The sequence below is a fragment of the Myotis davidii genome, unplaced genomic scaffold, assembly GCF_000327345.1.
Source record: "Myotis davidii unplaced genomic scaffold, ASM32734v1 scaffold59, whole genome shotgun sequence".
In the NCBI taxonomy this organism is placed as follows: Eukaryota; Metazoa; Chordata; class Mammalia; order Chiroptera; family Vespertilionidae; genus Myotis; species Myotis davidii.
The window spans coordinates 9,931,768-9,943,595 of NW_006293001.1; the positions used below are offsets into that span (position 1 = coordinate 9,931,768).

The 11,828-nt window shown below is 35.6% G+C and overlaps 1 protein-coding gene across 2 annotated transcripts in view; it reads right to left on the minus strand.

The window, feature by feature from the left end:
• TLK1 (tousled like kinase 1) overlaps positions 1 to 11,828 on the minus strand; it is a 108,604-nt gene that overhangs the window by 41,013 nt on the left and 55,763 nt on the right. For both annotated transcript variants that reach the window (XM_006766551.2, XM_015565772.1), the window contains 2 exons: positions 11,439 to 11,627; positions 2,225 to 2,291 (listed from right to left, as the gene is read on the minus strand). In XM_006766551.2, coding sequence (XP_006766614.1) covers positions 2,225 to 2,291; positions 11,439 to 11,627 — 256 coding nt within the window. The remainder of the gene's footprint in view (positions 1 to 2,224; positions 2,292 to 11,438; positions 11,628 to 11,828) is intronic.

An 11,828-nucleotide genomic window follows, 5' to 3' on the forward strand; every position in this document is an offset into this window, starting at 1 on the left:
TGAGATTTATTTACCTTCTGTAATTGAAACATTGTTGCCGTCACTGGCACTCCCAGCTCTGAGGCCACAGCGGCTGAAAGCAGGTGTCTGGGTTTGTTTAGCTTCTATAATTGAAACTTTGTTGCTTATGGAGCTCAGAGGCCAGCAGCGGCAGGCAGGGAACCTTGGCTTCCTCCATCATTGGAGCAAGCAAGCTTCCTGTTTGCTTCAGCTGCCTGGCTGCCGGCCACCATCTTGGTTGGCAGTTAATTTGCATATCGCCCTGATTAGCCAATGGGAAGCGTGTCGGAGGTACGGTTAATTACCATGTTTATCTATTATTAGATAGGATTGTCCCATTATTATGAAAGGCTGATCAGAAAACAATTGATAAATCTTTATATGGGACATCAAACCCAGGTCTCTCTGAATTCATTATCAAAAAGGCTTAGGCGAGCACTCAAATACTTATATTCATGCTATATTACAAAATCCTCTCTTCCTTCTATAGTCCCATTACAACTCCATCTGTTACAGAGAATAAACTGAAGTTGTCTACTGTATATCCAAAAGCAGGAGAAATAGTCAATAATTACAATAGAAAAGAATAACTAAAAAACAAAACACCCAGAATAAATTTACTCTTCAAGCAGTTTAGGTGGAGACTTTTCTGAGCAGGAGCATGGACAGATATATGGCATAGTAAAAGAACACTAATGCAAATTATCTAGATATACATTTATCTATCTATCCTCATAGCCACTGCTCACTGCCCACTGACCTGGAGCCTGGAAGCAGGTCATGCTTTGCTCCCACTTCTGCAAAACGTATCAGAACATGACACATACCCTATTTATAACCCTTTTCTGTTCCCTGTAATTAAATGGCATGGGTCTGAAGTATGTTGATGGCATTGCAAAAACAAAATAGCATAGCATGAATAGTAGCTGCTACCAGAATGGGTTTCTCTGTCCTATCTCACCCTACCCTAGGGAGATGACATCCAAGATACTATCTTCAATTAGCTCACTAACTCAATTTCAACTATTATTCAGCCCACTAAAAAACTTTCAGTAATCTGCCCTGGCAAGATGGTTCAGTCGATTAGAGCATTGTCCCGAACACCAAAAGGTTGGGTGTTCAATCACCTGTTGGGGCACATTAGGGAGGCACCCGATAGATGTTTCTCTCTCACACCAATGTTTCTCTGCCTCTAAAATCAATTAATAAAACACATATCCTTGGGTGAGGATAAAAAAAAGTTTCAGTAATTTGACAAGCTGAAAACATAATTTAAAAAGCTGGGTTTTTAAAGAAAAAAATTTTAGCCCTAACCGGCTTGGCTCAGTGGATAGAGCGTCGGCTTGCGGAATCAGGGTTCCCGGGTTCGATTCCGGTCAAGGGCATGTACCTTGGTTGCGAGGCACACACCCAGTGGGGAGTGTGTGGGAGGCAGCTGATCGATGTTTCTAACTCTCTATTCCTCTCCCTTCCTCTCTGTAAAGAATCAATAAAATATATTTTTTAAAAAAAAAGAAAAATTTTTTTACATCTGTCAGTAAAATTGAGGGGGGAAATCTACTGTATTATGTTTTCTTGAAATGATTTGAACTAAAAATATAAACTGTAAAAACAATGAAGTGATTAGCATGTCAGCTTATAAACAAGTATAAAGCTATACATTATAAAATTTTACTATGATAACACATAGCACATTTTCCTAAATTATATCACTTTATATTATTACTGATGACTAGGCTTTTCTAAATTTGCCAATGTAACTATTTAATTGAAACATTTAATCAAACATTCCATAGTTTAAAAGTTAAGCCAAGGAAATAATGTTATTAATTTATAGTATTTCAATTTATTATAAAATGGAGAGAAATAAAATGGAATTTTACACTGCATCTTAAAAGTGAAGCTCTTTTTAAACAAAAAAAATAGTATTTAAGCAAAATAATGTTAAGACTAGAGGTCTGGCCAGGAATCACTACTTCACTACAGGAACAGCATCTCAATGTTTGTAAGTTGACACAAGGTAATGGAATAGAATATTATTTTAATATAGTCAACATAAAAAAGCAAATGTAATGCCATTCCTTTTTGGCTTTTTTTTGGTTTAAAAGTTTTTAATTTGGAGACTTTCTCTTCTTAATATTTGATTTCTTTAATAAGAAACTTATATAACACAACTCTCCAAAACCTCCGATAACAAACAAAACCCAACAGATGTTTCACATACCTTTTTGAGATGTCCTAGTCTAAGTTTGAAAATTTCTTCCTGTTCATGATATTCTGCCAAAGTCAACCTGTCAAAAATAAAATTGATTCTAGATATTAAGAATAATACTTATTATTTCTTATTAACAACCAGCTATGTAAAGTAAAATTAATCCAATGGAAGTAACAAAATGTTGACAACTTTCAACCCAAAAATCTAAGGCAAATGTCCTTTAAAATATTCTTCAGAATATATATACGTATAGATGGAACAATGAATTAATATATATGTGGAGCCGAAACCGGTTTGGCTCAGTGGATAGAGCATCGGCCTGCGGAATGAAGGGTCCCAGGTTCGATTCCGGTCAAGGGCATGTACCTGGGTTGCGGGCACAGTCCCCACTAGGGGATGTGCAGGAGGCAGCTGGTCGATGTTTCTCTCTCATCGATGTTTCTAACTCTCTATCTCTCTCCCTTCCTCTCTGTGGAAAACCAATAAAATATATTTAAAAAATAAAATAAAATACTTAAAAAAATAAAATAAAAAAAAATATATATATGTGGAAACTAAGAACAAAGTAAACTAACAAAATATAAACAGACTCACAGATACAGAACAGACTGACAGTTGTCAGAAGGGCAGGGTTTGGGGGGAGGGGCTCAGTGAAAATGGTGAAGGGATTAGGGAAAAACAACTCATAGACACAGACAACACTATGGAGAATACTAGAGGGAAAGTGGGGTGGGAAGAGGAAGAAGAGGGTAAAGAGGGATAAATGGTGATGGAAGGAGACCTGATTTGGTGAACACACAATACAATACACAGATGATGTATTATAGAACTGTACCCCTGAAATCTACATAATTTCATTAACCAATGTCACCCCCCAAAATGCAATAAAGTTAAAGAAAAACAGTGTTGAAGGTATAGACTAGTTTCTTCTTGATGTTTTTATTAATATGTGAAATGAGAGATAAATTAAGGGAACAAATGTTCAAAAATAAGGAATCAGGGCTTAATGGCTTAAGAAATTCTCATCCTACCCAAAGTGTGAAATACACTAAAATTGAGGTTCACTATCAGAAAATCTTCTCTTAAAAAAAAAAAAGGAAAAAAGATTGTATAGCTGGACAACCTTTTGCTAATATCCCAGAGAGGCCAGAATATTCAGTCACATAGTCTTTAATAAGATGAAGAGTGGTATGTGTGACTCATAGATCCCCTCAGCCTTCTCAGCAGAAGCCAAAAATAGTGATGGAATTATTTAGAAAAGAACTGTGGAAGATCCTCTTGTCTAAATGAATTAATCATTACCTCATACATGGGAGATCTGTAAGATTCTTAAGAACCTTATACAGCAGAAACAGTAACAGTTTGGATTTAAAAGGACAGAGAGTATATCATGTAAGTCTGTCACATCTCCCAAAGTCTACAAAGAAGAAGCAGGTTGATAAAGCTACTCAGCTACAAGTCTATAATAATAATAAAAGGGTAATATGCCAATTAGACCGGCTGTCATTCTGGATGTCATTCCAGACGAAGCTGGGACCAGAGTGAAGCCTGGGTCTCGGGTGCCAAAGGGAAGCCGGTGCTGGCAGCTAGGGAAAGGAAGGCCTACTCTTGCATGAATTTCGTGCATCAGGCCTCTAGTATATGATAACCTTCATGGAAGACTCAGAATTGTTGTCAAAACTTTGGGTCCAGAAGGCAGAGCCACAAACCACAAATAATTATTAGCAGACCTTGAAACCAAATCGAGTTTGAGTTTGTCTGATGGATTTGAACCTGCTTGGGATCAATGACTCCTTTATTTTTTTGTTTGAGTTGGAAACTGTTATCCTATGTCTGTCCTCACCATTGTATTTTGGAACAAGCCTGTTTCTTTAAGTTCACAGATTAAGAGGAATTGTGTCTCTGGGTGAATTATACACAGACTTACCCATACCAGATTTAGGCAATGAGATTTAGACTGTTTGAGCTGAAGAGATATAGATGAGATTTTGGATGTTGAGTTGATGCTGTATTGTGGGTGAGGCTTTTGGGTTTGTTGGTATAGGATGAACAGATGATCATTCATATTTTTCATGAGGGAAAGATGTGACTCTTGGGTCAGAGGGAAGACTATGGTAGACAGAAAAATGGCTTCCCAAACATGCTAAATGCCAAACCTGGGACTTGTGAATGTTACCTTATATAGCAAAGGATTAAATGGAATTAATGGTTGCTAATTAGCTGACCCTAAAATAAGGTGATTATCCTGGATAATAGAGCTATGAGTAAACAAAGCAAAGAAAAAACTTTCAGCTGAAGGAAACTGGAAAAAAGCACAGAAGAGGTAACATCTGAACTTGGTTAAAAAGGAGTAGAAAGAAGCCAGGAAGATGAAACAGCAGGTAGAAGGCCACATTCTCAAAAGCATAGCATGTAGAGATGCAATCAAAAAGAAAAATGCATACATACTGCAGATTAAGAAAGTTACCTAACTACTGATTTTTTGCTAAGAGTTTTAATCACAGGTCAATGCTGAATATTATCTAATGTTTCTTATTTTGGCATCTGTTAAGATGATCATATAATCTTTCTCTTTATGTGGAAAATTACATTGAAATTTCTAATGTTAAACCAACCTTGCATACCTAAAATAAGTCCACTTGGTCTTGATAGATTACCATTATATATTATATTTTAGGTTGCTAATTATTTAAGATTTTTGCATTTACTTTTTTTAAATGGCAGAAGTACTTTTTTTTTTAAAGTGTTTGCTTTTAAATTAATTTTAGAGAGAGAGGGAGGAAGAGGGAGAGAAACATGGACCAGCTGCCTCCTGCAAGCCTCATATTGGGGAATGAACCCACAACCGGCATGTACAATGACCGAGAATCATACCAGTAACCTTTTGGTGCACAGGACAATACTCAACCAACTGAGCCACACCAGACAGGGCTTGCATTTACTTCTATAAGTGAAATCAGCCTATAACATTCCTTCCTTGTACAGTCTTGGTTGATCTTGACACCAAGATTTTGTTGGGCTAATAAAATAAAAAATTGAAAATATTTCTGCCTTAGCTGTTCTTCAAAAATGTTTTTAAAACACTGACACTATTTCTTCCTTAAATGAGTAGTAGACTACATAGATGAAGTCATCTGTACTCAGAGTTTTCTTTGATCAATGATTTTAATTACAGATTCAATTTCTTTAATAGTTACAGAACTATTTAAATTTTATTTCTCCTAATGTCAATTTTGTTAAGTTGTATTTTTCTAAAAATTTATCCATTTCAAATTAAAGCCATTTATGTTTTTCTTTAAATATCTTTAGACTCTGTAGAATATTCTTTTTTTCATTCATGATAATGGTTATCTTCACTCTTTTTTTAAAAAAATTTCATTAGTGGGTGTTTTTTTTTTTTTTTTTTTTTTTTAACAAACATTCCTTTTTTGGGATTGATTCTCTGTATCATATGACTGCTTACTGTTCTTATGTTTCTCCTCTTCCTTCTTGGGCTAATTCTGCTACTCACTTCCTACCTGCAATAGATGCTCAGTATATAAAATTTTAGTTTTTCTTTTTTTCCTATATGTGTATACAAGGCTATAAATATAAATATCCCTGTAGATACTGTTTCAGATTTACCTCACAAATTTTGCCAGGTAGCACTTTCACTATCATTCATCTAAAAACATTTCCTCATTTCCATTTAGACTTTTCCACAATCTTTGTTACTGATTTTTAGCTGAATTCTACTATTGTCACAGTACATACTCTATTTCATTCTAATCCTTTAAGTTTTACCCATGAGTCTACCAAATATATAAGGACAAAACAATTAATCTTATTCAAACTCTTTCAATATTTGAAATTTGTTGATACTTTCTTTGTGACCTAGCATGGGCGATTTTTATAAAAGTCCACATTTAAAAAGAACATATATTCTGCAGATGTTAGGGGATGTGTCCATTAGGTTACGTTTATTAATTCCACTGAAATTTTCTAGACCCATACTATTTGTTGTTTTGTATCATTTTATTTTTATCTACATGTTCTATACTAAGAAATGTGTGTGCTGAAATCTCCCATTATGATTTGCGGATCTGTCAATATCTTCTTCAAGTACTATCAATTTTTAATTTACCTTAAGTCCATGATATTATGTACATACAAATTTAGAATTACTGTATGTTCCTGGTGATTTGAACCTTTTATAGTTATGAAATGACCACTTTATTTCTTATGAATACATAAAATCAAAACAATTTAAAATATACAGTATTTAACATGGAAAATCCTTTATGAAAATCCTCACCAGATAATTTTTTTTTAAATTGATTTAAGCCCTGGCTCATTTAGCTCAGTGGATAGAGCGTCAGCCTGCAGACTGAAGGGTCCTGGGTTCGATTCCTGTAGGGGGAGTGCAGGAGGCAGCCAATCAATGATTCTCTCTGGTCATTGATAGTTCTTTCTCTCTCCCTCTCCCTTCCTCTTTGAAATCAATAAAAAAAAAATATATTTAAAAAAACTGATTTGAGATGGAGAAACATCCATGTAAGATCAAATCCTCAACCTTTTTTTGATATATGGGACAATGCTCCAACCAACTGAGCTTATAATGTACAATTAATGCAAGAAACACTTACACATTATCTATAGATAATATTAGCTATGTGAACTATGTAATAAAACATAGAAACAACTACCTTAAAAACTTGACTGCATCTTGCTGATAGCTGAAACTTAGTTAAGAGCCAGGAATGATGCAAATATTTCACATACATTACCACATACTATCCTTTAACACTACAATGTAGATCAGTGATGGCGAACCTTTTGAGCTCGGCGTGTCAGCATTTTGAAAAACCCTAACTTAACTCTGGTGCCGTGTCACATATAGAAATTTTTTGATCTTTGCAACCATAGTAAAACAAAGACTTATATTTTTGATATTTTATATATTTAAATGCCATTTAACAAAGAAAAATCAACCAAAAAAATGAGTTCGCGTGTCACCTCTGACACGCGTGTCATAGGTTCGCCATCACTGATGTAGATACTTTCATAAGTGAGGAAAGGAAGGCTTTAAAAGGTAAAACAGCTAACAAAAATAACCTGAAAGAGGCAAGGTTAGACTCTCCATCTGACTATAGGGCTTAAAGTTCTAACAACTACGTAGTAGTAACTTCATTTTCTATGTTCATTTCTTCATAGAAAAACCATTAAAGATTCATGATCTCTATTCTAATTATATTAAATATTCTGCACACAAGGCAAAGCCTACTTCCCATTGAACAATGATTCAAAAGGAGTTTTTAGAAAACAGTTGCAGAGTATGGCTGTAAAAATCAAACTATAATATACATGAATCGAAGTGTTTTGTGGCTTTCCCCTTATTTAAATCTGCTTCTGCATAAGAATGTCATCAAATTGCTGTGTAGTACCACTTAATTTGCTACTCTAAGAACACATAGCAGCATAACTTCAGGGTTAGTTCTAAGTCAACATATGCAATAAAATGGGATGGAAATGAGACAAGTCTATGATTATTAAACTATAGTTACAGCTGTTACCATCTTGGAAGTAAGCAGGAAGCTAAACACCTATAGCAAACTAGAAAAAGATGGTTTGTTGAGTAAGAGAAAATGAAAATCAAATGCTTATGTATTATAATTTAGTATTTACCTACCACTTTCCATATGCCAGGAACTGTGCTAGATATTGAGACTATGTATAAAGATAAAATAGTGACATAAATGCTGCAATATAGGCAGGAATGTACAAAAGGTCATGGGCACCTGACCTGACGGGAAGGGGGAAAACTAGGGAAAAAAAAGGTTAGAGAGAGCTTTCTACTGAAATTGGTATCTGAGCCAAGTGTTCAAGGATGAATAGGAAATGAGGTGAAGAAGGGCAAGGACCAGATGCATAAAGGCACAGAAAGCATAGTCCATTTAAAGAACTAAAAGAGTTTAACACAGGATACACAGGGAGATGTTGGGAGAATAAGGATAGAGAGAGGAATAAGAAGGCCTATTAGAGGGTCTTCATGAGAGTGAATCTTATCCTGAAGGCCTCTGAAGGAAATATGAAAGTTACATGATGAGACATAAGAGAACAGTAATTGAGGCTAGAGAGGTCAAAAGGTGCCAGATCAAAAGTATTTTATAAGCTATCTTAATATCATTCAAACAACAGAGAGCTATGTTAGGGTTCTAAAGAAGAGAATAGAAAGATCATAATTTTATCTGGAAAAAAAATGACTGTTTACAACTGAAAATGGATTAAAGGACAAGATCAAAGTTAAAAGGGGAATGCATGTGTAAAAAAACGCCCCCAAAAACCCAAATAAGAGATGGCAATAACTTGAGTTAGAATGGTATCAGTGGGGAGTTACATAAGTGGGTAGGTACATTTAAGCTACAGAAGAACAACTTGGTGTCTATTAGGGTGGAGTTAAAGCTAACATACACTTTCTTGTATATAACTGCTCGCCTACCCATGGACTCTTTTTTTAAGCAACAAATTTACAAAAAGGAAATCATTTGCTAAATTTTAAAAAAAAGATAGCCAAATATTTCAATTACGAATTACACAGCCCCTTTAATTAGGAAAGATTTGAAGAAGAAAGATTTTGAGATGGACTTTGAAAGATAAGATTATCAGCACTATTTATTAGTGGGAAATTATAAAAATCTTGATCTAAAATCCTAAGGGTGACAACCAAAATTCTGGCATGTGGCATTGAGAGGATGGCAGCACCATTTACTAATAGAGAAAACAGAAAAAGGCAAGGTGTGTGTGCATGTGCAGTTGGGGAAAGAGAGACTGAAATAGAAAAGATAATAGTAAATAGAGTTTGTGTTTTGGATTGTTTTTAGTAAATACAGTTTTGAACAGGCTGCATTAGAAGTTCCTGTGAAACATTTAAGTACCAATAGCAATCAAGCAAGGATATAAATATGCTTCAAGATTGAAATATAAATATTTGATACTCAAGAGAGAAAAGTGGCCTAGAGATAAAAGTCTGTAGCAACATATACATGGTAACTGAAACCTGAGAGCAGCTAATACTCAAGGAGACTAGGTATTACTCAAGATGTATGATGGCATAGAACAGATCCTTAAAAACAGATCCTACATTTTTACAGATTGGTAGAGAAAATGATGTCCAGTCCATAACAGAGACCAAGAAGATGTAGCCAAGCAAGTTAAATGAAAATGAGGAGAACAATGTATTTCAAACACTCAGACAATAAAAGTCTTTTAAGAAAAAGTTAAGATGCAACTATATTCAATGCTGCCAAGTTAAAGACTCAAATGTCTATTGCATTTACCATCAAGGAGATAGTTTACAATCTTTAAAAAAATTGAACATGAAAACTAGAGGGATTTATAACTGAAAGGGAAGTTTTTGTTTTGTTTTCTAAAAGAGAAAAAACAAAAAGTTGAACATGTAAGATAACAAAGGTATCAACAAAACAGGTCCTTGATATAGGAAATGGGATTCAAAGCATAGATAAAACATTATTTTTCAAGAAAGGAGAAAAAGAATACACCCATAAAAAACATCAAACAGGGTGTGTGTGTGTGGATGTATTTTCTACTCACATGAACTTTTGAAAATTGTTGTAGAACAGAAAAATAACTTCATATATACAGTATTATTCCCCTCTTATCCATGGGGGATATGTTCCAAGACCCCCAGTGGATGCCCAATCCAAGGATAGCACTGAACCCTGTGCATACCACCTTACTACATTTTTTCTATACATACATACCAATGATAGCTTAATTTATAAATTAGACACAGCAAGAAATAAAATAAAACAAATATAATATACAGTAATAACAGTTATGTGAATGTGCTCTCTCAAAATGCCTGACTGTACTGTACTCACATTTTCACTTAAAGGAAGCACTTTAGGCTTCTCTTTGGCATATCTGAATCGCCAGCATCGCTACTCTTATGGTTTGGGGCCATTATTAAGTAAAATAAGGGTTAAACACAAGCATGACCTACGACGTCGATCCGATAACCAAGACAGCTAGTAACTAATGAGCAGGCAGTGGATACAGCGTGGACACACTGGACAAAGGGATGATGCATATTCCAGGTGGGACAGAGTGGGATGGTGTGAGATTTCAGTACACTCCTCAGAATGACATGCAATTTAAAACTTATAATTTGTTTATTTCCGGAATTTTCCATTTAATATTTTGGAACATGGTTGACCATGAGTAACTGAAATTGAGAAAAGCAAAATCCAGATAAGGGAGGATTACTATATATCAACATTTTAACAATGGTGCTCTGTGGGACCAGATCATGATCTATGTTTTATTATATTCTTCTGTATCTCCCAAATGATCCTACCTAATAATATGGAAATTAACTATCACTCCATCACAAAGATGGTGGCGCCCAGTCCTCTCAGCCTTGCTGGAGTCCCCCGGGACTGGGGGGGCGGCCGCTGAGAGTGGGCAGCGTGAATGGCCTGGTGGAATGCTTGCCTCGTCACCGTGGTGACGAGGCAAGTGTTCCACTCCAGCTGTGGTGGGCCTCTGGGCAGCGGGCATGGAGCCGCGGGGAAAGGGGGAAAACGATTGCGTTGTCACCCCGGCCACAAGGCAAGGGTTCCGCGCCTGACTGCAGATGGGCCTCTGGGCCACGGAGAGCCTCTGGGCAGCGGGTGCGGAGCGGCCAGGCCCGCAGAGAGCTACTGGCGCACGGATTTGTGCGCAGGGCTACTATTCTATGATAATCATGTAACTATTTTTTAAAAATGTCTCTGTCCCTTGAATTATAAAGAGTAATTCAGCATTAAAGCCAAAAATTTAGAAAACAAAGAAAAGCAAAAGGAGAAAAACAGTACCTATAATCTATTAATGTACTGCTTCCACAGGTTGAGAAAATGTATGGCAGCTATATATTAAGTTAACAATCTCTTAGAAAAAGGAACAGTAATAACAGACCCACTCAGACATGAGAGGGGATTCCAATCTCTTAGCTACCTAAGTCCGTTTTTTAAAGAGGATTAATACATCTCCACTTACAAAAGTAAAATTCAGGTATTTGGGGCTTATTATTAATTTAAAAGTAAATTTTCAATACTGCCTTCTTTCTGGCCAAAATTATTACTACTACTTAAGTATTGGTTTAATTATAAATAACATCCATTACTACCATTCATGCTCACTGGCTACAATTTTAAAAAAGGAAAATAAAAAATGTGAGACTTACAGTTGCGGTAAATTTGGTCTAACAAAGGGATCATTTTCTGCGCCATTGACTGCTTTATTTTTCCTCTGTTTTGGTTCAGAGTTGGTAGAGGGTGCCTGAGAATTATTAGCTGTGGGAGGTTTGCGTTTGGCTAGAAGTTTCCTTTGCCTTTCAATATCTTCCCTTTGCTGATTTACCCATTCTTGTTGCCTGTATAAAAATAATTGTAAAAAAACATTAATGTTCCATTACTTTTCACAGTTAAAAATGAAAATATATTAATAAACATAAAAGGTCTTAACACAGATTTGTACCTTTTTGGTTCCTCCCTTGTGAACCAACTGGTACTTACCACTCATCTGAAACACCCATTTCTAAATGGGGTATCCATCTGATAAGCCCCTTAGACTA